Source organism: Artibeus jamaicensis, unplaced genomic scaffold (genome assembly GCF_021234435.1).
Source record: "Artibeus jamaicensis isolate MK-2021 breed Jamaican fruit bat unplaced genomic scaffold, CSHL_Jam_final contig_2259, whole genome shotgun sequence".
In the NCBI taxonomy this organism is placed as follows: domain Eukaryota; kingdom Metazoa; phylum Chordata; class Mammalia; order Chiroptera; family Phyllostomidae; genus Artibeus; species Artibeus jamaicensis.
In genome coordinates this window covers 7941433-7967800 of record NW_026521468.1, presented here as the reverse complement: position 1 = coordinate 7967800, position 26368 = coordinate 7941433, and the positions used below count along the sequence as shown (strand labels likewise).

Below are 26368 nucleotides of genomic sequence, written 5' to 3'. Positions count from 1 at the left end.
CAGGACGTCCCCACAGGGACGCGCGACAGCCACGTTCGAAATGTTCATATTCCGAAACGCTAAGGGGGCCACCGTCAGCCTTGCTGCGGGGAATCGTGCCAGTCGATTTCAAAGGTGGGGCGCCCCCCCCCAGCCCGGGGACGCGCTCGCTCACTTGATGCAGTGCATCTCGCAGACGTTGTAGCGCCACCGCGGCTCCCCAAGCTCCTCACCCCCGCGAACAAACACCCGGTGGCGGCCGGGTTGGAAGCCGAAGTCTTTGGAGATGATGGCGTGGAAGAACACTGTGACCCCTTCCCCGGGGCTCAGGGGGCTGCGGAAGTTACCAGGACAGGAAGGTCGGACCTGGGTCTGTCTTCCCGCCCGTGCGTGCACACAAACTCACACACGTGGTCACACACAGACACATGCCTGCACAAACACATATGACTTCCATCTGCACCGACACACACCACACTAGTGCACACATAATCACACACCCATGAGGCCACGTGCCAACATGCACACCGCAGAAGCACACATGTGATCACACACCTTTTCGGTCACATGCACATACACCCACCACTATGCACACCGGCACAGGTGCACACACAGGAGAGAGTGCACACCATGCACACGTGCATGTGATAGGGCATGAACACACGTGCACACAGAGAAGTGGCCACACACAGACATGTGTGTGCACGTGCCCGTGCCCACGTGTTCACACACTCCTGGTTTCCATGCCGCACATGAACACGCACCAAGCAGCAACCCAGTGCGCCGACCCTTGAACACACTGCCCCCCGAGTGGGTCCTCTCGTCTCCTCCCCTACAGGGTGGGCGCAGGGTGAGTGAGGGGCACACTCTCGTCTCGAGGGCCGGGGCCGTGGCGCGTGGGGTGGCGGGGACACTGACTCGTGAGCCTGGGTCCTGCAGGGCCCTTGTTCCCTCCGGGTCCCTAGGACTGGGTGACTGAGAACTTAACCCGGGCAAGAAGTTGGGGCAGGCAGCCCGCCTCCACTGGGAATCCCCTCTACGGGGCGGGGCGGGCCACCGCGTCCCCTGCACTCCTGTCCCCACCGCACCCTACCTCTCCGGCACTCCCCGCGCATCGGCTCTCGGGTCCTTCGGCACCTTCTTCTCGGCAGCCACATCCTGCCCAGGAGCCCCTGCCGCCTTCTTCGGGGCTCCCGGCTGGGCTTTCTCTCCAGAAACTGCAGTCTCGCCCTTGGGTTCAGTTCCCTAGGTCAAGTAACCAAACCCCAATCTCTAACACCAGCTTCCAACTGTGCCCCCAGCAGTCCGGGGCGCCCGCCACGGATGCCAAGGGTACCTCGCCCCCGAACCTCTCCCCTCGCGGCTCCTGGCCCCGGCTTCCTGCAGATCCCTGAGCCGCCACCACGCTCCTCCTCGGGCCCCTGCACGTGCCGGGCCACTGCCAGGGACGCTTCCCCTTGTCACCCTGTGGCCTGCCTCTCACCCACCATGTGTCCACAACAGCAACCCCTCCTTGGAGAGTCTGCCCAGCCGGGCTCCCTGGCCGGCACGTCCCTGGTCCCACCGCAGGTCCACCCCAGCACCTCACCCGCATTTGGTGAATTAACCGCATGAAGGACAAGCTGCAGGAGGAACGGGGCCTAGAGGAGCCGACCTCGGGACAGAGCGCGGGCGCGCGGACGCTGTACCTGGTGGTGCTCCCGGGAAGCAGGGACGCTTGTGGGCGGCGGTTTCGATTTCTGAGTCTCATTTTGAACTTTTTCCTTGGCCCCCTTCTTTGGATCCCCTGCCTTGGCTGTGGCTCCCATAGCCTGGAAGAAATAGAGACCCCAAGCCCTGACCAGCATGGCTCCACGGGGCGGGAGCTGTCCCACAGAGTGGAAGGTCTCCGGTTCGATTCCCGGTCGGGGCACAGGCCTGGGTGGTGCGTTCAGACCCAGGTCAGGGTGTGTACAGGAGGCAGCCGACTGACGCTTCTCTGCCTCTCTTTCTCCCTCCCTTTCCCCTCTCTAAAAATAAATCAATAAAATCTTAAAAAAAATAAAAACCCCCAAACACCAAGGCCAAGGTGACAAAGTGAACAGGGAGACCAGAACTCAGTGACATGAGGGCCCCCCCCCATTCCCGGGAGCAAGTCCCGGGGGACAGACTCCCTCCCCAGACGGGCCGGGGTGGTCAAGGCAGCGCCACGCAGCCAGGTGTCCAGGACTTGGCAGGCCAGCCCTGGCCACCACTCCCCCACGACTCACCCCAGAGGTGGGGGCCGCAGGCGGCTCTCTCCTGGGCTCAGAGTGGGCGCCATCCAACTTAGGTGGCGGGAGCTCCTGGGCAGCGGCTTCCTTCCCAGGACCACCCTCAGTGGCCTTGGGGGTGGGACCCTGGGAGGCCACGCTGCCTGGAGACTCGCTTCCTGCAGCTCCCTCTGCGCTGCCTACAGCTGGGCCCAGCAGGGACCCTCTGTGACCACCAGGTGTCACAGCTGCGCCCGTGCCTTTGCCCAGGGACCCACTCGGCTGGCTGTGGAGACCACCCTGCTGAGCTGTGCCTGGAGGCAGGGCTGCATCCTGGAACCCAGGGTCTGCCAGCGGATCCAGACTGCAGAGCATGGAGGGGGAGGAGGACTCCGGCCCCATGGAAGCGGAGGCTGTCTGGTTCTTTCTCTTCCTCCTTTCTCTTCTGCTCTTACTCTTGCTCTAGACAGAAAAAGAGACGCTTCTTAGGTGTATCCCATCCTCACCCATGCTTTGTTCCAGTTTCCTTTCAATGGCGCAAAGACGCCAAGCTCAGCGGCACCCACCCCGTCATCCGTCCGTGGGGCCTGCCATCCCTTATCTCAGAAAGAGCAAAGTCGAGACACGGACAGAACGAGTGGTGCCCAGAGCCGAGGGCGGCGCCTGTGTTCTGCACGCGCGGCCGAACCAGAGGAGACAGAAGGGAGTGGGTGGGCAGCTGCACCCCGCCCGCTCTCGAGCACAGGCCGGGAGACCCTCGCCCAAGCGCGGCGGCTCTCAATCTCGGAACCGGAAACAGTGCTTGTGAGGCAGGGGTGGCGGGACTTTGCAAGGACGCCACGGGGACAGTGCACCAGAGTGAGGACTGATCAGTTCGTTCATTAAGTGCAGGCGACCGCAACCCGCCTGGAGGCTGGTGCAGATTCCGACCTCGCCACGTGCCCCACCCGGGTGGTGTTGTCCGGACGGGGCACCGGCAGAGCGCGGGCTGCATCTGGGTGTGGAGCGGGGTGGCCTCGCCCTTCTCTGCTCCTGGATCTCCTGACCAAACCTGCCCCAGGCCTGCCCACGGTGACGAGTGTGGTGCAGAGTCACCCTGGAGGACAGCTTCCGGCCTGTCTGGGGGCGGACACCCGCCAACGTGGTGGTGGAGAGTGGGTTGAGGGCGGTCGTGCCTCCTGGACCGAGTGTCCAGATCTCTAGAGGTCACAGAGGCGGTGCCACTGCCGAGGCCTCCCTGGAAGCCTGGCCCTGGCTCCCTGGCTCTGATCTGTGCTCATGGGGGCTCAGTCCCAGCCCCTCCATTCACTCTGGTTCAGAACCACTGCATGCAGGGACCCCCTAGTCACCAGCCCTTCCCAGGACCTTGGGAGTGCAAGGCTGCCCACGACCAGTCGCTACTAATCGGCACGGGCCACCCCAGGGTTCTGGAGGACCGTGCCAGGAACAGGGGCAAGCGGTCGAGACGTGGTCCTCACGAGGCCAGTCACTGTTGGGGGGGGGACAGAAAACAGGCGGTTTTAGTGCACAGACAGGCTGCTGCAGAGGGCACGTGAGGACTCTGGGAAACTAGAGGCTGCCTGTAGCCCGGAAGGCCTCCTGGAGGAGGTGGCCCAGGATGAATCTAGAACACACTATTGCCAGAGAACCCATCAGATTCCCTGGCCCTGTGTGCATGAGGGCTCTGGCCGCCTCACGGCCTCCCAGCTCGCCCAGAAGAGAAGCCCGGGTTCGGGCCGCTCCCCACCAGGCAGCCCGCCCCACCCTCCTCCTGCCCAGGCTCTAGGCACTACGCCTCTATCTTATTTTCTGTCTATTAGGCTTTGTCATCTGGGGGCCTTGCTGACCCTGGAGGCAGCCACTCCCCAGGGCAGACAGCCAGCCAGGAGCCATCTTTTTTTTTTTTTAGTATATTTTATTGATTGTGCCATTACAATTGTTCTATTCCCCCCCTTCATTCCCCTCCACCCTGCACACTCCCTCCCCCACCATTCCCCCCTTTAGTTTATGACCACGTGTCTCAAGTTCTTTAGATTCTATATTTCCCCTACTATTCTTATCCTCCCCCTGTCTATTTTCTACCTACTGTCTATGCTACTTATTTTCTGTACCTTCTCCCCCCTTCTCCTCCTCCCACTCCCCTGTTGCTAACCCTCCTTGAGATCTTCATTTCTATGTTTCCACTCCTGATCTAGCTGTCCTTTTAGTTTGCTTTTGTTTTAGGTGTGGTTGTTAATAACTGTGAGTTTGCTGTCCTTTCACTGTTCATCTTTTTTATCTTCTTTTTCTTAGATAAGTCCCTTTAATATTTCATATAATAAGGGCTTGGTGATGATGAACTCCTTGAATTTGATCTTATCTGAGAAGCACTTTATCTGCCCTTCCATTCTAATAGAAAGCTTTGCTGGATAGAGCAATCTTGGTTGTAGTTCTTTGGTTTTCATGACTTGGAATACTTCTTTCCAGCCCCTTCTTACCTGTAAGGTCTCTTTTGAGAAATCAGCTGACAGTCTGATGGGAACTCCTTTGTAGGTGACTGTCCCCTTAGCTCTTGCTGCTTCTAGGATTCTCTCCTTCATTTAATCTTGGCTAATGTAATTATGATATGCCTTGGTGTGTTCCTTCTTAGATTCAACTTCTTTGGGGCTCTCTGAGCTTCCTGGATTCCTGGAAGTCTATTTCCTTTGCCAGATTGGAGAAGTTCTCCTTTATTATTTGTTCAAATAAGTTTTCCACTGGTGGCTGTGCCTTTCCCCCTTCTGGTACCCCTATAATTCGGATGTTGGAGCGTTTAAAGATGTCCAGGAGGTTCCTAAGCCTCTCCTCATTTTTTTAAATTCTTGTTTCTTCATCCTTCTCTGGTCAATTTTTTCTTCCTTCTGGTCCACTCCCTTGATTTGAGTCCCAGTTTCCTTTCCATTACTATTGGTTTCCTGTGCATTTTCCTTCATTTCAATTAGTTTAGCCTTCATTTGTTCCTTTAATTTGTGACTAAAATCAACCAGTTCTGGGAGCATCCTGATCACCAGTGTTTTGAACTGTGCACCTGAAAGTTTAGCTATTTCTTCGTCACTTAGAGTTTTGCGCTCTGGGACTTTGAGTTCTTCTTGAGCCAGAATGTTTTGGTCTGTTCGCACCTGTTACGTATGAGGAGCAGAGCCTTAGGTGTTCACCAGGGCAGGGCCACCCAGGTCACTGGGTTGTGACGCTGTCTGTGGGGGGCGGGGTCAGAGAGGGACAATGGTGGTCCCCTCTGTTGCTTCCCGCCGCTGGGGCCTGCGTGGTCGATTTCACTGCTCGCTCCTTCACCGGTTTATCTGTGCGCAAATGTGTGACCGCGGTCAGTCTGCCGCCTTGCGTCCTCAGTGGGTCCGCCCAAGGCTGCCTGAGCGCCTGGGTCCCGCGCCCGGGTTGGTCTGTTGGATCTTTCCTGCCTGACCCCACTCTGCTGCTGGCTCTGCCCCTCTTACCGGTTTGGCTGAAGGGTTCGTTGTTGTCAGACTTCCGTACAGTTCAGTTTTCTGTGTTTGGTTGCATTTTTGTTACTGAAACTTTATCGTTTTTAAACTTGGTTGTGCGAGAAGGCACAGTGTTTCCACGTAAACCTCCATCTTGGTAGAAGTAGTCCCAGGAGCCATCTTTCACACTCGAACCGCGCAACCCAGAGCCCACGGCCCCCTGCCTCCCCTGGCGCCTCTCACACTCCGGGTTGCTGTGCACCTGCCCCCTCGGGCCAGACCCAGGGACCTGACAACTCTGCCCTGAAGCCCGCAGCAGCCAATCCTAAACCTGCACATGGCTGCACACGCTGCACACGGCAGCACACGCTGCACATGCAGCACACAGTACACGCTGCACATGGCAGCACACGCAGCACACAGCAGTACACACTGCACACGGCAGCACACGCTGCACAAGCAGCACACGGCAGTACACAGCAGTACACACTGCACACGGCTACACACGCTGCACACGGCAGCACGCGCTGCACATGCAACACACAGTACACACTGCACATGGCAGCACACGCAGCACACAGCAACACATGCTGCACACGGCAGCACACGCTGCACATGGCAGCACACGCTGCACACGCAGCACACAGCAGTACACACTGCATACGGCTGCACACGCAGCACACAGCAGTACACACTGCACACGGCTGCACACGGCTGCACACAGCACACAGCCACAGAAGTAGCCCAGGCAGCAGGCTCCGCCCTGTTGTGTGCTTCACCCAGGGCTGAAGCTAAGCAATTGGCTCTGCCTGGGCTCACAGAGAACTAGAAGGTAAACCGGCTAAGTCTTCTGGGGGGCTGGTGATTTTGCCAGGAGTCCAGGCTTTCCCCACCCAACTAGGCAGCGCCTGCTGTTCCCCACCCCATACGGAGAGGCCCGGGCCGGCAGCAGGAGGCCTGGCCCCTCACTGAAATGAGCACCAGGTGGGGAGTCCGCAGTGGGGGCGCTGCTGGGGACCCTGAAGAGGCACTCGCTGCAGGGGCTGGGTTTGCACAGCAGAGACGCCGAGACAGCACGGGCCAGCTGGCGGGGTGGCTGGCCGGGCAAAGGCCCAGGGCCCCCCCAAACCGCCGTGGTCTGCCGGCTGCCCTGCACTGATAGGGAGGCGTTGGGCTGAGTGGGGAGGACGATAGGCCTGAGAGATGTCCCCTCCCCACCTGGCACCTGACCCGACCCTCCTGCCAGCCCGCGGGGACCGCCAGGGGCCCGGGGGCCTGAGCTGCCTTCCTAAGCTTCAGTCTCTCTTTGGCAGAACCCAGATGGCGCGTTGGGGTGGGGAGGCGCCTCTGTCCACGTAAACTGTGTCTTTGAAGAAGCAACCAGGGAAGTGGGACTGGATGGGACCCAGAGAGAGCGGCTGAGCCGCGCGCGGACTCCACGCACGCCACGCTGACCGGGGGCGCCAGGCTGGGGTTGCTGAGCCTCCGTTTCTCCACCTGAGGCATGGAGACGGCAGGCGTTCCCACGTCACCAGGCCACTGACAGCACTGGGTGGTGCGCAGGACACCAAGCACCTTGGAGAGAGGCCTGGCACGTGCGGCCCAGCACAGGCAGGGCGCCCTCGGTGCCCACACGGCAGGGGCCACTGCTCTGCAAACTACCTGCTCCGGGTCTGCGGGGAGCCCGTCAGCCGCCGCCTCAAGCGGGCTTGCGTCCTCCTTTCTTCTTTTGCTGGGACGGCGATTAGCAGCCTCCAGCTCACCAGCGGAGCAGGCGGCTGCGTCTACACAAACCTCGAAGTCGGGTCCCTGTTGAAACAGGACCCCTTCGTTCAGACGAGGCAGGACCCTCGGGGACCCCTCCTGCAGGCCCCATGGGCTCCCAGCCCCCACTGTCCAGCCCAGCAGCAGAGGGTCCCCCGGGGAGGGAACCCCTGAAAATGCGCCTGCAAGAGGGCAGATGAGCAGAGCAAAGCCATGGAAGGGAAGTGCGCCCGTGCCAGCAAGCCCGGGTCCTGGCTCCCCAGGGCCTCTGTCCCCCACACGGAGGCTAGTGCTCCCCACAAGGGTGTGGCTGTGGGGACGCTCCTGGGAGGGCCAGGCCACCAGGCACGTCAGGCAGAGCCAGGGCAGCAGCGGACACCCCCGTGCACAGTGCACCTCGGGCACCACAGCCGGGGGCAATGGCCCTGGTTGGGAAAACGGACAGGCGCGCGGGCACACACAGGAGCTGGGCCCACAGATCGGCTTTCCCGTGGGGAATCGGGCCTGCGTTGTGCCTTGGCCGCTATGAGACTTGCTTTTGCTAAGACTCCCTGGCCCTGAGTTAAGACAGCGGATGTTTAACGCATGTCTTTGAAGTGACTCCGTACAGTCTGTGCTGGGCCATCCCGAGGAGCACACCCGCTGGCCGCCCAAGGGGAGCAGAACCAGCAAAGGCTGGAAGTCAGTCAGCACCGAAGGGCCACCAAAAGAGAGGCAGGTGGGACAGCAGCCCAGGTGACCGGTGGACGGTGGCGCCCATCAGCCCCACCAACCGCCGCACCCTGCAGACGCCCCAGGACTGCGGACAGCACGCCCCTCGCTCACCGGCTGGGGAACACTCTGGCCTCGTGGCCAGTTCCTAATGCCGGGGCCTCCCCCAGTCACAGCGTCACAGGTAACAGCATCGAGGCCGGGCCTCAGTACCCCACACCCACTTCCTGGTCAGGAGGGTCACAGAGGGTCACGCTAGGGGCTAAGAATGGTCACAAAGCCCCCTCGAGTGAATCACCGGAGACAAGCCCACCAGCACGCGTTGGTGCCCTGCACCCAGCTTCCCCTCTGGGTACAGTTAGGCATTATTTTAAAATTCCCTCATGACAATAACTATCTCTATTTTTCTAATACTGAGGTGAAAATTCACAGGATGCAAAGCTAACCATGTTAAAGTGCATTCTTCGCCCCAGCTGGTGTTGTTCAGCTTATGGAGCGCCAGCCTGCAAACCCAAAGTCGCTGGTTCGATTCCCAGTCAGGGCATGTGCCTGGGCTGAGGGCCAGGTGCCCACTGGGGGGCCTGCAAGAGGCAACCACACACTGACGTTTCTCTCCTTCTCGCTCTCCCTCCCTTCCCCTCTCTCTAAAAATAAATAAAATCTTCAAAAAATATTAAAAATAAAGATAAAAGGTGCCCTCCTCAGTGGCACTTGGTGCAATCACGGAGTCGTGTGGCCGCACTCTGTCTGGTTCCAACCGCCAGCTGCTGGGAGAGCGCCGGGCATTCCCGTGGCTCTCTCCGGGGGCCCGCTTCTCAGCCCAGGCTGCCCCCGGGGCCCCTTGTCCCAAAGGGACCTGTCCTCACAGCGGGCAGCAGCTTCCTCGCCCCCCTCGGCGGCCCCCAGGCGCACGCCCCGCCCTGCACCCACACGGAGCTCCGAGCGAGGTGCCCAAAGGAACCGCAGGCAGGTCGGAGCACACGGCTGTGCTCCACCCCCGGAACCAGCCGCGCACGGGGGGCCACCGTCAGGCCCCACGGGCCCCCGGAGGCTGAAGCCCAACCCGCACCTGAGGCGGCCGCTCGGGGCCCGGAAACCTGGGGCGACGGTCCAGGGCCCCAAGTCTATCGCCATTTCGCTCCTGCCCTTCCCCTCCCTGCCACGTCCGTCTCCTGCCACCAGTGGAAGAGGGCACGTTTGAGTGACCTTTTCCAGGATCTTCTCTCAGGCGACGGCAAGACCATCCTCACCTCTTCAGTCTTTGGCAAGAGATTCTACCGAAAAGATGCCGCGACTCCGGAGACTGTGGCCGAGACAACACCCGCGCCGAGTTCGTTTTCTTCTCACCAAACCAGAGACGACGCAGGGGAGCAGGTCAAAGGGCACCTGCCGGCTGGGTGGTCCCCAGGTCGCCCTCAGCACTGGCACCGCTGCCCAACCCATTGCCACCCACGAATCCAGGGTTTGACCCGAAGGCCGAGGCGACGCCGCACGCTGCTCTCAGCGATCGCTGGCGAGTTTGCCGGCCGCTGACACTTCCGTGCCCTGGGCTGCAACCTCTGGGGTTGGCTGCCACTTTCGACTGGATTCCCAAGAGTTTTTGACACATGGGGCGACTCGCTCTTTGCTAAGACCGCTCGTAGGAGAGCCAGACGGTGTCCGTATGTCTGCCCTGAACTGCCTGCCCCGTCAGGGCCGATCACGGTCTGCAAGGTGTTCAGCTTTCGAGACCTTTCTGGGAGCAAGACCCGCCCATTTTTGTTTGTCTCTCCTGCCCCTCTCCTGCCCCGACCGAGAGATCAGTGGATCGTCCACGTGCACCTCCTGCCCCTGGTGTTCGCACACCCGAGGCTTGTCTGTGCTGCCCTCCCTCTCCCAAGGGCACCCCGTTTCTGTGACTGTGCCTTTGGGACAGTTTGGCTCGATCCGGGACAGCCTAGCCCCACTCACGTTTTCCTTTTACACTATTGTCTCAGCCATTATTTCTTCCAAAAGAGCCTTGAACTTACTCGGTCCAAAAAATAAACCCCCACCCCACCTGGTCCCGATTCCAATTTCAGTTCACCCAAACTCCCATCATCCCACGGGCCAGCTCTGCGGGCCGAGCGTCCGCTCTGGGTGGGCTCCTCTCCCAGAGGAAAACCGCATGTTCTCACACCTGCATACACACCCACACACCCCAACACACACACACCTACACACCACACACACCTCCACTCACGTGTACAGACATGCACATTCCAATACCCCCCCCACACACACACTAGACCCCAAAACTGCAACCTGAGGCCAGTCCCGCCCCAGCCGGGCCACTACTGGGACCACCTGAGGGCCAGACAGGACAGCCGCCCCAAGCTGGACACCCACCGAGAGACGCAGGAGAGCCGCCCTCTGCCGCAGGGCTGCACTCTGGCACGGCCCCGTCCTCTCTGAACTGCCCAGGGAACTGCCCTGCAAGCCTGGCCTTGAGCTCCAGCCTGGTCCCTGGCCCAGGAGTCACCGGGGCCGGATCCTTGTCAGGAGATGCCACCCTCCTGCGGCCTTTCCGAGCACTGCCTGGTTCCCAGAGCTCGGGGGCATGTCGGGCGGCACGGTCAACTCAGAGAGGACCAGACCAGAGAGGGGAGACACCTGTGGGCAGAAGCGGCGCCCAGACCTGCCCAGCCACAGCTGCTGGGAGACAGTGAGCCAGGTCCATGGGGGGACGGCAGGTGGGGGCCCCAGGGGCACGGTGACCCAGAGACCAAGCAACAAAGCAGGCACAGGGAGGGGGCAGCTCTGCCACTGCCCCGGGCTGGGCTGGGGGGGCAGTGGCATAACCGATTCCTGGAGAGGGCACAGTGGGGACATGGGGAACCTTGGTCAGCCGCTGAGGACACCGCAGCCAGCAACGGCAGCTGGGCAGGACCAGGAGGGCCCCTGGCCGGGGCGGCACTCACTTTCTGGGTGGTCCAGGAGCCAGGCTCGTCCAGACTCTCCTGCTGGTCACTGAGGCCCAGTGACGGGAAGGGGCCACCTTCCTCCTTCAGCTCCTGTCCACACTCCATGTCCTCCTCGGGGACCAACGTCACGGTGGGGCCACCTTCTTCCTTCAACTGCTGTCCACACTCCATCTCCCCCTCAGAGACCGAGGTCATCTTGGGGTTGTTCTCAGACTCTAAAAGGCAGTGGAGGGAAGCAGAAACTGTCACCCTCTGGGATATTATTGTAGAGGGTTGCTTTTAAGAAAGGGCAGACCCGGGAGAAGCAGGAGAAATGGGAAGGCTGAGCAGCTTCGGAGAGACCTTTACATCTGAGAGGGAAACCTCCATTGGTGATGGGGGGGGGATGGGGACCTGTCCCTGGGGACTCCAGTCCAGCCCAAGGCTGTGCCTCCTGTCTGCAAGACGACCTTGCCCGGGAGACTGCAGGTCACTGGAACAACCACCCCCAACACACACACACTTTGGCTTCTGTCTCCCAGAAGGGGGCGGCTTCTGCCTTCTGCCGTCTGTGGGGAGACTCGGCTGTCCTGGGCCTCTCCCAGGAGTGTGGGGCCAAAGGAGTCATGACATGTTTCTGTTCTGTTACCGAACAGCAGTGGGGGTCCCGCCTGCCGCCGCCACCCTCGGCAACGTTCCACGGGCAAAGCTTTGGTGATAAAGGAAAGGAGTCTCTACTCAGGACCCGGCACTAAGGCTGTCAGTCACTGCTGGAATCATGTAAGACTGTTGGTCAAGGCTAAACTGTAACACCTGGGCCCTTCTAGCATCCCCGGTTAGCTGTTGGTGACTTTACAAACCAACACAACACAAGATACAAAAGCTACGCAATTTGGGGAGAACGGCGGGCTTCTGCCCCAGAGCCTGTCCACTCTAGAACGCCCAGAGAATGACCCTGCCACCCTCTGTCAGGCTAACTCCATCCCAGGCTGCACCCGGAGTTCCTTCCCATCCAGAATGCGGCCGTTGGGAAAGGCAGGCAGGCACCCAGAGATCCTCCAGGAAGAAGAGGGAGCCAGTACACCCCCATCAGAGCCCAAGGACGCTGCTTTTATTTCAAATCTGGCCCATTATCCCATGCACTCCGAAGGCATCCAATTCATCAGCCAATCCCGTCCTAGACTGCTTACCAGGGCCTGGCAAACTCCTCCCATGGCCCCTCCCACTCCTCCCCAGTGAACCAATCAGATCTCTCTGGATCAGTTCTGTGACTCTGATCTTCTGTCGATTTACTCATTAGATCAGCCAGAGAACCTGTAGAGAGAAGCCCTCTCCGTCCCCACAGCTGATGCCAAACCTCAGGGGAAAGCAGGTGAAGGCCCTAGAAAGGCCTGGGGTCCCCCAGCTTCTGGACAGAGCAGCCGCTCCCTCCCCAGCCCCCACCACCCATTCAACTTGGCCTCCTGTGGCATCTCAAGTGTGGGGGCGACTTTCCTCAAACCCCCCCCCCCACACTGTGTGCCATGGATGAGAGTAATCAGGACTGAGACATGATGTGATCTGCTTGGGGAGGAGAGGTGGCCAGTTTCCCAGAGGACAAAGGCGTTGAGCTACTTCCTCCAAGGGCTTTTATTGGGTTGTAATACACAGGAATACAGGGCGGCAAGGATCAAACAGTAGATAACATTTCAAAGAAATCTGAGGGTTTAGTATAAGTCCAAGTTTGTCAGGAACAGAGTTTTAGGGTTTCCTGCTCGAACGAACCATTAACATATGAATGAAAGCACTCTTAGCAGAGCAGATTTCACAGGTTTATCAGGAAGTCTTTGTGATGCCAGATTTTTCCCCAGGACACGCTCTAGCAAGGCAAGGAGCTGCACCTCTCCCCAACAGGTATTCAGGCTTAAGGGGATTAGAGCCAGGAAGCACTTCTCCCAGAGAACATGGGGACTCGGACTTTGTCAAAGCCAGGAAGGGGGGAATGAGAGTCCATTGCTCTCTGTTGCAGCCCCCTGAGTCCTTCCATGAAGGCCACCCAAGTGATCGAGTCTGGCTTAGGTTGCCCCCCGCTGTGAAGGGTCTTACCCGTCATTGACTTCTGACCAAGCTCTGGGGGCAGGGAGAGGAAACTGAGGCAGCGTTTGCTACCCAAGACAGGCTTTGTCTCCTTTGGTGGTTCCTCGCCCTACACCCCAGGGGGTCGAGAAACAATTCCTAGAACCAGGCAGAGCAGTGTACAACACTGAAGGAAACATGGAAAACACAGAAAAAAAATTTTAATGCATTGCCTGGGCCCTGGCTGGTGCGGCTCAGTGGACTGAGTGCGGGCCTTCGAATCAAAGGGTCACGGGTTTGACTCCCAATCGAGGTACATACCTGGGTCGTGGGCCAGGCCCCCAGCAGAGGGGCAACTGCACACTGATGTTTCTCTGCCTCTCTCCCTCCCTTCCCCTCTGTCTAAAAATAAATACATAAAATCATTTAAAAAAAAAAACTCGTTGCCCGAACCACTTCACCCCCCACCCCCCATAACTTTCCAGCACTGAAGGTCCCACCTGAGTCCCCTGGGGCTCTGCCCGGGGCAATGGAGACTTGGGGTGGTGAGGGGCTCCTAACCCCGCCCCTCAAGTGCTGACCCTCCGGGTGGTTCAACTGTCCACTGGGGGACCAGCCCACCGCCCCTCCCACCCTGCAAAGCCAGTTGCCCCGTGTTACAGAACAGACAGGGGTGGGGGGCAGGTGCTGACCATCCTGACTATATCCTTTTACCGAATGGACCCCCCCCCCCAGAGTCCCCTGTACTAGGTTCGCCTTGCCTACCACCAGGGAGTCACAGCTCTCAAAGGCCAGAGACTGGTGAAAAGGAAAGAAACTATTCAAAAGTTATACAGACTTAGAGTAATGACTTCACGTCTTTGTTAAAATGCCACAGTCCCTTAAAACACCCACAAACACACACAGTCCTCCCTTCCCCACTTTGCTGGGTCTGGGGTACCATATCTCGGGAACAGAATCAGAAGTGCGTGGCTCAGGCAGCCCCCGGTTCTTCCCAGGGATACCTGCTCGGCTGGGAGGCCCCCCGTGGTTCCCAGCACCATCAGCTGTGTCGCTGCCGCGACCTCCAGTTCTCAACCCAAACCCAAGTGGCACCGTCTCAGGGCCCACCAGCAAGAGTCCTCTCACCCCTTTCCTTCCTGGCAAGGTCTCTCCTGCTTCCTAAGTCACGTGGCAGGAGGGCGCACCAAACACACACACACAGTCCCAACCGTGCACTCCCAACCTTGCTCAGCTGCCGAGCCCGAGTCTAAATCCCAGCACCAGTCTCCTGCTGCAGTCCCATTTCCGACTCTGCCCACAATCGGCCACAATGGCAGCATTCCCTCATTTTCCCAGCTTTTTTGAGCTGCCACAGTAAGTCCGGGCAGGTGTGGCCCCGTAGCGTGGAGCCAATCATCTCCCAGCTCTCAGGTCGGCTCTGTAACCAGGGGGAGTCGCCTCCCACTTACATCAGGGGTTGAACTCACACCCATCCCCCTGGCTCAAAGCTGGCCACGGCTGTTTAACTTAGAAACTGGCCAAAAGTTACAGACACGTTAAATGCCTGACCCTGAGGTTATCTGCAAAATCACTGCTGTGCAGAACAGCTCTCTACGGCCCTGCTGCATGCACCCCATCATCCCCCGGCTCGGGCTGGTGGGGGTGAGGGCAGTCTGTGTTTTTAACATTTCCCGGACACCCTGAGTTCTGGACCCCGTTACAAATCCCTATTTGGGGGCCCCCAGGCTGCACCCCGTTACACCTCCACCTCGGCCTGGTGCATCTGGAACTCTACACACATTCATTCCCCTTGCTCACCCTTATCATCAGTGCGACCCCCAGACCCAGGGGTCCTGGCAGGCCCCCCACTGCCTGCAGCACTGCGGAGCCCCAGCCCCCAGCAGGGGAGGAGGAGCGCCCGCCACTGCCAGAGCTCCAGCCAAACCCCAGCACCTTGGTTTCATTTTATTTTTTTTAAGATTTTTTTTTAATTTTTAGAGAGAGGGGAAGGGAGGGAAAGAGGGAGAGAAACACCAATGTGTGTGGTTGCCTCTCGCACACCCCTAACTGGGGACCTTTGACCTGGCGGTTCCCAGGCCGGCACTCAGTCCGCTGAGCAGCGCTGAGCGGCACTCAGAATGGAGCCCAGATGGTTTCGGTTTCCATTCCCGCAAACGGGGGCACAGGCAGGGCGTGAGGAAGCAGGGAAGTGGCAGACAGGAAGTCTCGGTGTGCCTGGGGTCACGCTCACTGAGCCGGGCCCTCAGGGATACAGTGTGCGGTGCTCAGGGGCCAGCGGAGCCGGGCAGGTGTCTGCCCCCACTGGGCACTCCCACTGGCTGGCAGGACCAGTGCCTGCCACAGCCAGCTGTGGGTGAGAGGCCACCCACGGTCAGCCAGCCCAAAGGACCGTGGCCCCGTCCCCCTCGTGCTGCAGTGCCTGTGCCCTGCCGGGGGCCCGTGGTCCTGGAGTGGCCTGGGACTGGCCGCGGACGGTCATGCCAGGGACCCGGATGCCACCACCCCACCGTCTCTGTCGTGAGGACCATGTCAAGCTGACTGCTTTTCAGAGACAAAAGACTCAGGAGGGGCCTTTTACTTCCCCCTGAACTGCCTGCAAGCACCCGGCGGAGGGCTGACAGGGGTGGGCTCAGCCCTGTCCTGTCCTGTCCGGGCCGCTGTCTCAGCAGGGCCCAGCACACACCTGCTTACTCACATTTGTTTATCCCGCATCCTGGTCAGCGTCCTGCCCTTCAAAGCCCCAGCCCTGCCCCCTCCTCCTTAGCCCAGGAGGCTGCCTGGGCCTCGGGCTTCCTGACCCTCGTGGGGCCCGCCTGGTCTTATGGACCCTCATAGGTACAGAATCGAATGTGGGTTTTTCCCTCCCCTTAATCGGTCCTATGTTAATTTGATTACTAGACCAGTTGATGAACCTAGAAGGGGAGGGTGAAAATATCTCCTCCCGACACAAGCCCGCCTGCCTGCCCGAGGGGGAGACAAGCCCAGGAAGGTCGGCCGCAAGCGTGCAAAGACGTCAGGGCGTTCCGTGCACACGCACGGCGCAGCCCTCATTCCCCGACGCAGCTTCCTCCTCCTCTGTCGGAAGCCCCTGGCACAACACGGCAGGAGGGGCAGATGAGTGGGCTTTCCAGGGGGCCCTCAAAGACAGGGTAGTGTTTCCCAAAGGGGCCGATCTCCAAGACCCCAGACTCAAATGAAGCCCTTCAGGTTCTCTGTTTGTCCACGCAAAACTCCTTCTCAGCGACCAGCCAAGGGCCACCCCGGTTCACCTGGCTACTCAGTTTTAACCCCTGAGGACCACACGTGACACCTTCCTGGCCCCTGCACCCCAACCCCAGGCCAGGCCCAGCAGGGCCGGGCGCCTCGCCCACCCAGCCCCCGGGGCGGGCACCCCAGGACCCACTCCACCCTTCCTCCCTTTGAGGCGGGCTTTCTCCCAAGCACGGGCTCTGGACCCTCAGCCTGGGTTCCAGCCGTGTGACAGCTGTGTGACGCTGGGTTAGTCACTTCACCCCTCTGCGCTTTGCTCCTGGCCTCTGTAAACTGGGGGGTCACAATAGCGCCTCCCTCAACACTTAGCACAGCACAGGGCACACCGAGGTTTCATTTTACTGTTCAGTCCCTGGAGACACTAAGACCCCTTCCCGACCGCCCCCCACACCCCGAGCCCCCAGTCGGGGCAGATGTTCTTGGGCCCAGGAGCGGGAAGTTCCACCCGGACACCAGGAGCTCAGCCGGCCTGTGATGCCAGGACTCAGTACCCAGACGGCAAGGAAATCAGTGACGGGAGCAGACACTCCCTCGGCTGCTCGGCTGCCCCCACAACCACATGAGGCTCCCCGACGCCTCTGGGGACCTCAGGGCCGACTGGCGGCCGGAGCTCCTCCACAGGGGTCAGCAGAAAACCGACATGCACAGCCTCTGCCCCTCCTGCGGCTCAAGCCCAGGCTCAGCGCCTGCAGCCTCAGCACTCAGCACAAGTGCAGCCAAAGTGGAGAGATGGAAAGACAGGCAGGCCCCGCCCCCAGCCCCCTGGGGCGCACCCTCGGGATTACCCGGGGCAGCGAGCAGGGAGGCCTGCCATCTACCCTGCACACGCACACACACGCATAGGCATGTGTTCTCAGGACCTTCTTTGAATCATTCAGCAAATATTTATTGAGCACCTACTGTGTGCAGTCACTGTGATAGGGGACTCAAGAGTTGGAAAATTTTAGTTTAAGGTAAATAGTTATAAGCCTAGGAAGTAATGCATATGTAAAGCTTTTGTTTCTCAAACTACAGATAGATAAGGCCCATCCTGGCTCCTGGGGAAACAGCCCACCCCCAGGGGCACCACCAGAGACCACCGCCTGGGGGCAAGTGGAGGCATTTGGTTCTTTGTGTTCCAGGGAGGGACAGAGGACCCACCCCCCCAAAGGCCCTGGACACGAATGCTGCACTCTCTTTCACCTAATTCTCCCCGATTTTCAAAACCACACCTGGTTTATTCCCAGCCATAGAAACCTTGGCCTGGAAAGAGAAGGGAAGATGGTCTGTCAGGGTGCGAACCCGCCGTCTTCTCAGATCGCAGGCCATCTGAGTAAAGTGCCCATAGAGATTTAACCCCTGTTGCTGCTTACTGGGTTTGGAATGACAGGCAGCCCGAAAGCTGGGCTCTTTCCCGGTATCATCTGTGCGAGGGACCTGGGGCGAAGCAGCGAGAAGAGAGCAAAGGTCTCCCCTAAAGCCAAAGAAACGGATGAAGTGTGATTGGGGGCAGGGGGCAGTTTCTTTGGGGGGTGTCAGGGTGAGCCTCAAGGGCGGTGAGCCAGCTGAGCAAAGGCTGGAGGAAGGAGGGGGGGCCCTGAGGACAGGGATGTCCCAGGAAGGATGGGGGGCCATGGGCTGGGGGAAGGGCTGCAGGAGGGAAGGTCAGGAGACACTGAGGGGCGTTCGTGCAGGACTTGCACCTTCCACTGAGAGCCGATGGAGGAACAACTTCCTGGGTGGGCTCTGCCCCTGCAGCCAGCGGGGTCTCCTGGGGACCTGAGGCCAGAGGAAGGGAAAGGGGTGGAGGTCGAGCAGCGGGCTGGGCCGGAGGTGCGGCAAGGAAGAGCAGCCCCGGGTCAGGGCAGGCAGGAAGCCTGGTGCGGGTCTGGGGGAGAGAGGAGCTGGGCTTCAGACTCGGGAACCCCGGAGGCCTGTCACACATCCGGGGGAAGCCACAGCGGCTGGGATGGGGGGACAGACAGGTCCAGGAGCAAAGGTTGACCTGGGAGCTGTCAGGGCCTGAGCGGTTTGTGAACACACGGCGTGGGGGGAGGTCCACTGGAGAGCAAGCAAGACAACAGAGAAAACAGCCCGAGGGAGGAGGTAACATCCGCATGCCAGGGGCCTGGAGTCCCAACCTGCAGGGCACCAGCCGCCACCCTCACCAGGGAGGGGCCTGGGCTGGCTGGGGAGCCCCTCACCCACCCTGTGCCTGGGGTCCAGCTCCCGTGCTGCGTGTTCCGAAACCCCCCACTGAGCTCAGCTCACACTGCCCATGGCCAAGGGGGAAGGAGAACCTCGACTTCTCTCCAAGAAACAAGATAGAAATTTCTAAAACAGTGACAGGTGCCTCCAGCAAAGGACCCAACAGGACTGTCCTAAGCGCAGAGCTTCTGGAAGGAGAAGCCCCGGGAGACCCCACTCGGCGGCCAGGCTGCCGGCTGGCCTCCGCTTCCAATTCCGGGAAAGCAGGAAGGCGGAGCTGACTGCCCACCCACCGTCCCCGCTGGGTCCCCAGCCCCAGCGGCGCCCCCTCGGGCCTCACCTGGCGCGGGGGCCGCGCGGGGCAGTGGCTTTCCACACTGGCTGCAGAACTTGGCAGCTTCCTCTCTGCAGACGTGCCGGCAGGAGGGGCACTCCATGCCTCCGGGCTCAGCGGTCTCCGGCCGCCGCAGATCTGGAAGCAAAACTCCGGAGGAAGTGGCCGCCTTTATTCAGAGCCCCCTGTCATGTGACCAGAGTCCCGCTTCAGTTTCATTTTCTGGAAAGTGAAATTACAGCAGCTGGGGAGGCTCTGCCGCCCTCGAAACCCAGCACAAGCCCCGCCCCGCCTCCCTCGAGACCCAGCACGAGCCCCGCCCCTGCCGCTCAGGGCCGCGCCTCTTTCCAAGTCCATCCCTCCCGTCCCCCTGATAGGGGACTAAAGGGTTGGAAAGGTTTAGTTTAGGGTAAATAGTTAGAAGCCCAGCAAGTGATGCCCATGTTAAAGTTTTTGTTTTGAAATCTTCAGATGGATAAGGCCCACCCTGGCTCCTGGGAAAACTGCAGACCCCTTGGGGCACCGCTAAAGACCACCGCCTGGGGGCAAGCGGAGGTATCCAGGCCTTTGTGTTTCGGGGAGGGACAGACGACCCCCACCCCTGGGAACAGCTAACCGCCCGGGACGCCGGCGTCTTTTCCGGTTTCACCCCCAGCCCCAGCCCCAGCCCTTCAGCGCCCACTGCCCTTTCTGAGGCCTGGCCCTGGCCACCCAGCCCACCCTCCCGGCCTCCTGAACTCTCCACCTCTCAGTGAGCCCCAAACTGTCCCCACCCGGCTGAGCCTGCAGGCCAGGGTGACTGAGGGCTGGGTCCGGGTGCAAGGAAAGCTAAAGACACAGCTTGCCCGAAACCCCCAGATAAGACCTGCACACCTTGGGCAAGGAGCTCATAGGTGAGGAGGACCAGGTGAGTCCTACAGGACAGATGTGCTCACCGCCAGCACACACAGGCTGGCTGAGTCAGAGCCCGCCCCCCCACCAGGGACCACCTACAGGGGGCAGCACTGGGCTGCAGCCCACCTCCTCCCCCAGCCCCACCCCCGGCTTAGAGTTCCTACTAATGGGCAAGATGGGGCTGCCACCTACGATGAAGCTGCTACTCCTGTCATTGACCATCTGGCCCCACAGAACAGCATCAGATCAAGGTCAGGGTCATGCCTGTCCACACCAAGGCCAAGACTGGGGCCAAGGACCCCAGGGGACACTAAGGTCTCTTGGAGTACAGACCGGCCTGCTCAGCTGCCGCCCTTTCTTGCTGGCTTCAGACCCAAGAACTCTGCCAGAGGGGTGGCGAAGCCGGCTTCTGGGCCAGCCAGAGGCACCCAGGGGACCCTCAGGCTGGGTTCTCCCTGAGGCTTGCCTCAGGCCCCCTTCTCCCTGGTCTGTGGCAGGGGTGCCCGCCTGCTGCCCTGGGCTTGGTCTCCAGCAGCTGGGGACCTCCTGGGAAAAGGCCAGGGCCAGGGCCCAGACCCCGGGGTGCCCCCTTCCCTGCCTTCTCCCACCACAGCCGGGCCCAGCCTCCTCCTCTTCCCCAAGGCGGCCGCCTGGGCGCGCGGGCTCTCTCTCACTCAAAGACGGTCGCCCGCCTCCGCAGCCCGAGCCTCTCTCCTTCCCTCAATTGTCTCCCTTCTCTCAGAAGCCCTTCTTCCCCACAGCAGGGCTCAGTGAGCCCCAGGAAGGGTGCCCTGTCTCACCGGGGTGGGGCCCGAGGCTGGGCTGGGGCCTAAGGGCAGAAATACACTTCCCAGTCCACTCAGCTTCCAGATCTTTCCTCTCCCTTTCTTTCCAACCACTGAGCCCGCCAAACTCAAAGCCCATCCCCCACCACCACCCGGCACTGGGTCGGGGTAGGAGGGCGTCAGGCCTGTGGGGGTCTGGGCGGATGGGGGTCCTGGCCGCCCCCCCCCCCCCCCCCCCGCCACCCTGACACGTTCTCCTTCTGCACAGGCCTTGTGGCTCCCAGGGCCAGCACCAAACAGACCCCAGCCTGGCCATGACCCCCTGACTTGGGGCAGCCCTGGGCTGCGGGGACCCTGCGCGATGGACAGAGGGGTCATGTGAGTGGTAATGCTGTTCTCCTCAAAGCTGCTGCGGAATAAAGACAAGGCACGTTTCGGAAACCACACTTCTCCATGGTTGCCATCAGTGAAAGGGCGGAATTCCCGGGTGCAGGCACAGACCAGGTCTGGCCGCCCCAGTCCGCCGCCGGCCCTGCAGAGACCCCTTCCCCGGTCCAAATTCATGCTTCCAGACCCGGGGCGCCACGCCGGCGGTTGGGCCTCTGAGAGGGTCGCCTGAGCGCCCAGCATGCACAACACCAGCAGGCGGGGCTGAACCGGGGACCGGCAGCGAAAGTGAAACCGGCGCCGCAGGAAGAGTCCTCCCGGAGGGGAGGGTGGCCGGATGCGGCGTCTGGACACAGGCGCCACGACCTGGCTGGCGTCTGCCGGCGCCACGACCCCGACCCAGAACCCCTGCGGGTCCCCGGCACTGCATCCCCGCGCCCCCGCCCTGTAGAGCATCCTGGCACCCATGTGACCCGCACCCTTTACCCGCGAAACCGCTCCCAGGCAGCGCGCGCGCACCTGAGGCACCGCCCCCGCGCCCGGCACTCCCGCCCCGCAGGGTTTCATTTTCTGGGTCCAGGCCGGACCCTCCTCCTCTCCCTACCGGAGTCCGGGAATCCGTGCGGGTGTGACCGGAATTTCCCCGCCTGGTGTCAGCCCCCAGTGACTCAGCCGGTGCGGCGCCTCCTGCCCCTGCGCGCGGACGCGGGCAGCACCCAGTGCTCCCTGTCCGGTCTGCACCTGGGTCTCCCCAGTCGCCCACGCACCGCTGAGCAGATCCCGGAGCCCTTGGCAGCCGAGGTTAGGGGTGCGCACAGGTCTCCCAACCCCGTGCCCAGAAACTTGGACGGAGTTCACCGCCTTGCAGCACCACCGGACAGCAGGGGTATGGCCTAGTACACACCCGGCAGGTCACTGGGCTGAGCTTCGGGTCACTCGGGTGCAGTGGAGGTCACCCACCCTGCGGTATCGGGCCCTGATGTGGACTAAGTGACCACAGCTATGGCAGTGGGGGCTCACTGCCCACGCTCAGGGCTCCACTGGTCACTGATAGCCCAGAGGCCACCTAGTTCTGGGTCTGCACTCCACCTGCTCCCTGCCTCAGTTTCTTCATCTTTGAGCTCATAGTCCCAAGCCTAGGGCTGTGAGATAATTAGTGATAATAATGTATCTCCCTGGTGGGCATGGCTCAGTGGATGGAGCACTGGCCTGTGAACTGAAAGGTCACCAGTTCAATTCTCACCCAGTCAGGACACATGCCTGGTTTGCGGGCCAGGTTCCCAGTAGGGGGCGCATGCGATGCAACCATATATTGATGTTTCTCTCTCTTTCTCCCTCCCTTTCCTCTCTGTAAATATAAATAATATATTTAAAATAATAATGCAGCAAATGCTGTTGCTCCAGACCCCAATCAAAGTGTTTGATGTGTATTATCTTATTCACGCCTCACCACCTTCTGCCCTGCTAAGCAGCACGGCCCGGGCACCCGTGGGGGGCCTGCCCCACCCCCCCGTTGCTTCTGCAAACAACGGGATGATTATTATCAATAACCAAGGTCAGTTCCTACCCCACCCTGTCTAGTCACACTGTCCTTCTTCTGGGCAGCACACAGCAAGTTGGGTCTTTCTTGGAGTTCCCTTCCTACAGGACCCCCACTTGCAGGGCTGGACCCTTTCAGAGCGAAGGGTCCACTGTCCAGGAAGACCCACCTTGAAACCCCTTAAAATCCCGTCTAGACCCTGGATGGGGAGACAGGCTGCAGCCCCGCCTCCTGTCTCCTCCCCAGCTGAGCTCACAGTAAAAGCTCCTGCTTTTCCCCAAAGCCGGGGCCACCGTGTTGCTCCCTGTGAGTGGGGGGCGGCGAGCTCTTGCTCAGTGGCGCCCCTGTGCACAGCAAAACTCGGGGCCTTCCCCAAAGTCACAGGGAGCCGGGAGCCACTGAGGGGCCCCCCGGGTGGGCAAGGGGGCCAGCGTCAGATCACGCAGACAGGCGCGGCACGGCCTAGCCACGTAGCCTGAGAAAGCAGCTCCCAGCCTGACACAGTGTCTTCAATTGTGAAAGCTGGTGTGGCATTCAAGAATTAGAACTCTGTTTTCAAAATCTTTAAAAGAATTAACAACTGACAGTCAATATGACATCATTGTCACATGTGCAGCAAGCACTGTGGCCAGACATTTGTACACCTGCCAGGTAGCCCTCCCAACTTAGACTTTGTCCCCAGAGAGACCGGGCTCACCCAGGGAGCTGCCCTTTGGATTTAAAGGCCATTTGAATGTCTCCAGGAATTGTCCCTCCACCGCCTTTCCAATGTCCTTGTTCATCCCTTAGGGAAGCAGGGGAGCAGTAAAGAGGTTTAAACACTCCGCATGGGAGAGGACAGCCACTGTGCATCGGGGTAGATGAGGCTGCGGTGGCTGGCGGCTCACCTCCTCTAGGGAGGCCTCCACCCACCGTCAGAGCCCAGTCGAGCTGGAGGCGCAGACTTCGGAGCAGAACCAGGAACGCAGGGTCCAGCCATCCGAGAGAAAGCTGTTTGGAGGAGGAGGTCCGACCTCCCACTTCCTGAGACGTCGGTTCCAGCCGGTCAGTGTGGGCACCCTTTGACAGGCGGTAGTTCGGAGCCGCCAAGTGCTCCAGATCGGAGGCTGTGGAGCCCCAGGCACCGAGAATCTGGCGGGATGGGGCCCCGTCGACAGGACGGCTAAACCGAGGAGACACCTGGCGCCCTGAAGAACCAGGTCAAAACTCACAAGCCCACCCAGGAAAGGCTGGGTGAAGGGCCCCCGCATCCACAAGAAGGGCCCTTCCTCCCCTGCCTGCTGGTGCTGCAGTAAACGTGTTCACGGGAATGTCACAGGAGGTTTGAAAGCAATAAAAAAAACCCTGTGACATAAATAACATATAAATGTTCTGATGTGACTAAAAAATGACCCAAGACAAGAACAGCAGCAGGTGTGGTTGACTCTGTGGGGCGGAGCCAGGAGGAGCCAGAGCTGGGCAGGTGGGGGGGGGGGTCCTGGGGTGAAGGAAAGAGGAGGGGGCGACACAGCCTGGGGACTTGACAAAGGCTTCGAGTGCCGATACCTCCGGCTTTGTCCCCAGAAAGATGGTGCTGCGGCTGCGGCAGGCCTGGACACCGGCTCCTCCTGGGGAAGCCTGCTGGTCAGACACGCTTCCCGGGTCCCCAGCAGGACCTTGGCAGAGAAGGCTCTGGACAGAGCCACACCGTCCACCCGGGAGCAGGCCGTGGTCCAGGGGACGCTGGATGGTTCCAAACGCCCCGATCTTGTCGTGGCAACCATCAGTGTTTGTAGAGTGGGTTCGTGGGTGCCATGCACCCTGTTGGCCAGCCTGGCTGCTCGCCTGCGTATCTGGAAAATCCTGGGTCGCTTATAGGAAGGACAGGGTCCCGCCACAGTGTGGGGCCAGCAGAGGGCCCTTTGTCAGGCAGGAAGTGTGGCAGGAGGCGGAGAACCGGGGCTGCTGCTGCTGCTGCGGGAGACCCAGCCCTTGGCCCCCGCTGGCCCTGGGACCCGGTGGCTCACAGCAGGCCCTGTGTGACCGGGCAGGCTGCGCAGAATGCCCCATTTATTCCGAGCCGCGTCAACAAAGTCAAACAGAACAACGGGCCTGTGTCCTGGCTTCGATGGCACCTACTCAGCAGCCTCCTACAAACCAGAGTTCCAGCTCCAGTTGTTCCCGTGAGGGGGTGGGGGGAGGACGCAAGCGGGACAGCTCGGTCTGGGCCAGGCTTGGCTGCAGGAGCCCCATTTCTGGGCCTGGATCTATCTTCCTTCCTTCCTTCCTTCCTCCCTCCCTCCCTCCCTCCCTCCCTCCCTCCTTTCTTTCTCTCTCTCTCTCTCTTTCTTAAATATTTTATTTATTTTTAGACAGAGGGGAAGGAGAAAGAGAGGGAGAGACACATCAATGTGTGATTGTCACTTGGGTGTCCCGTTTAGGACCTGGCCTGCAACCCAGGCATGTGCCCTGACTGGGAATTGAACCAGCAACCCTTTGGTTCACAGGCCTGCACTCAGTCCACTGAGCCACACCCGCCGGGGCTGGGCCTGGACGTTCCTGACTGCAGATCCTGCTCCGTGGGCCCCGTGGGGTAAAAGCTGTCCCCAGGTGAGAGCAGCGGGCAGGCTGGGCACACGCACCTTGGGCTGGAGGCCGGGCAGACAGTGCGGCCTTCTGGGGGTCACAGGTGGGGTGGGGGGACAGTCAGGGAAGGACGGCACCAGACTGTGTGGCTCCCGGGACGGCGTTCTGCCCGCCCGTCCGCTGCTCTTCTGTGAGGACACCAGCCGTCGGGCTCGGGAGCCTCCTGGATGCTGCAGGAGGTCGCCTGAACTTCAACTCCATCCGCGAAGGCCCTGGTCCCAGATAAAGGCGTGGCCACCGTGCCTGAGGGGCACAATCTTATCCACCGCAGACACCGGGCCCTAGGCGAGGCAAAGGTTCCACCCTCTGGCACCACCCAAGGACTCACTGGATCTGGAAACACTGAAGTCCTTCCAGGGGATTAAAATTATTCTAGCCCTGGCTGGTGTGGCTCAGTGGATTGAGTGCAGGCCTGCGAACCTAGGGAACGCAGTTCGATTCCCAGTCATGGCACATGCCTGGGTTGCAGGCCAGTTCCCAGGGAATGCAGAAGAGGCAACCATACATTGATGTTTCTCTCCTTCTCTCCTTCCCTTCCCCTCTAAAAGTGAATAAAAAATTTAAAAAATATATATTCTAGCCCTGGCTGGTGTAGCTCAGTAGATTGAGCGCGGGCTTGCAAACCAAAAGGTTGCTGGTTTGACTCCCAGTCAGGGCACATGCCTGAGTTACAGGCCAGGTCCCCGGTGGGGGATGCACAAGAGGCAACCACACATTGATGTTTCTTTCCCTCTACTTCTCCCTCCCTTTCCCTCTCTCTAAAAATAAATAAATCTTTAAAAATATATATATATATTCTAAAAGGCAGTGGTTGGCGCGGCTCTGAATCTACAGCGTCGGTAGCTGACTTCCCGCAGGGCGGACAGACCCACGGGACTTTGTGCACAGAGCCACGCTTCCAGCAGTCAGGGCTCTGCACTTCCTGCCCAGGATAGCCCGGCTCTCAGCCAATGCTCCTTCAAAGCTAGGATGGTCCGGGCCCACCCTGTGGCCCTGAATGAGTCACCCCCGTCCCAATGCCCTCTAGCCTCCTGGGTGGGGCCTCGGGGCACAGCGGCACCACCCAGTGTCCCCTACGGAGCTCACAGGCAGGGTGGTTCCGGCTACAGGGACAGAGTCTCAGCTAGTGTCCGCACCCCACCTGCCCTGGTGCAGCTGAACAGACACCTGGGGCGGGGGGGACACACACGGCTGTTAGGCTGTTACTGAGGCCGGAGTCTGGGT

At 60.3% G+C, this 26368-nt stretch overlaps 2 protein-coding genes across 2 annotated transcripts in view; one reads left to right on the top strand and one right to left on the bottom strand.

The window, feature by feature from the left end:
* The window catches only part of RNF213 (ring finger protein 213), an 88376-nt gene extending 67151 nt beyond the window's left edge, over nt 1-21225 (bottom strand). The window contains exons 1-8 of the mRNA XM_053660806.1: nt 21094-21225; nt 18920-19135; nt 11083-11300; nt 7331-7477; nt 2229-2672; nt 1668-1790; nt 1073-1224; nt 155-313 (exon numbers count right to left, since the gene is read on the bottom strand). Of these exons, the coding sequence (XP_053516781.1) occupies nt 155-313; nt 1073-1224; nt 1668-1790; nt 2229-2672; nt 7331-7477; nt 11083-11300; nt 18920-19016 (1340 nt within the window). The 5' untranslated portion in view covers nt 19017-19135; nt 21094-21225. The remainder of the gene's footprint in view (nt 1-154; nt 314-1072; nt 1225-1667; nt 1791-2228; nt 2673-7330; nt 7478-11082; nt 11301-18919; nt 19136-21093) is intronic.
* On the top strand, nt 21046-23918 carry LOC128626779 (uncharacterized). The gene is made up of 3 exons (XM_053661308.1): nt 21046-21096; nt 21202-21865; nt 23309-23918. The coding sequence occupies exons 1-3, from the start codon at nt 21046-21048 to the stop codon at nt 23335-23337; spliced, it is 744 nt and encodes a 247-aa protein (XP_053517283.1). The 3' UTR covers nt 23338-23918.
* The last annotated feature ends 2450 nt before the right edge of the window (nt 23919-26368 follow it).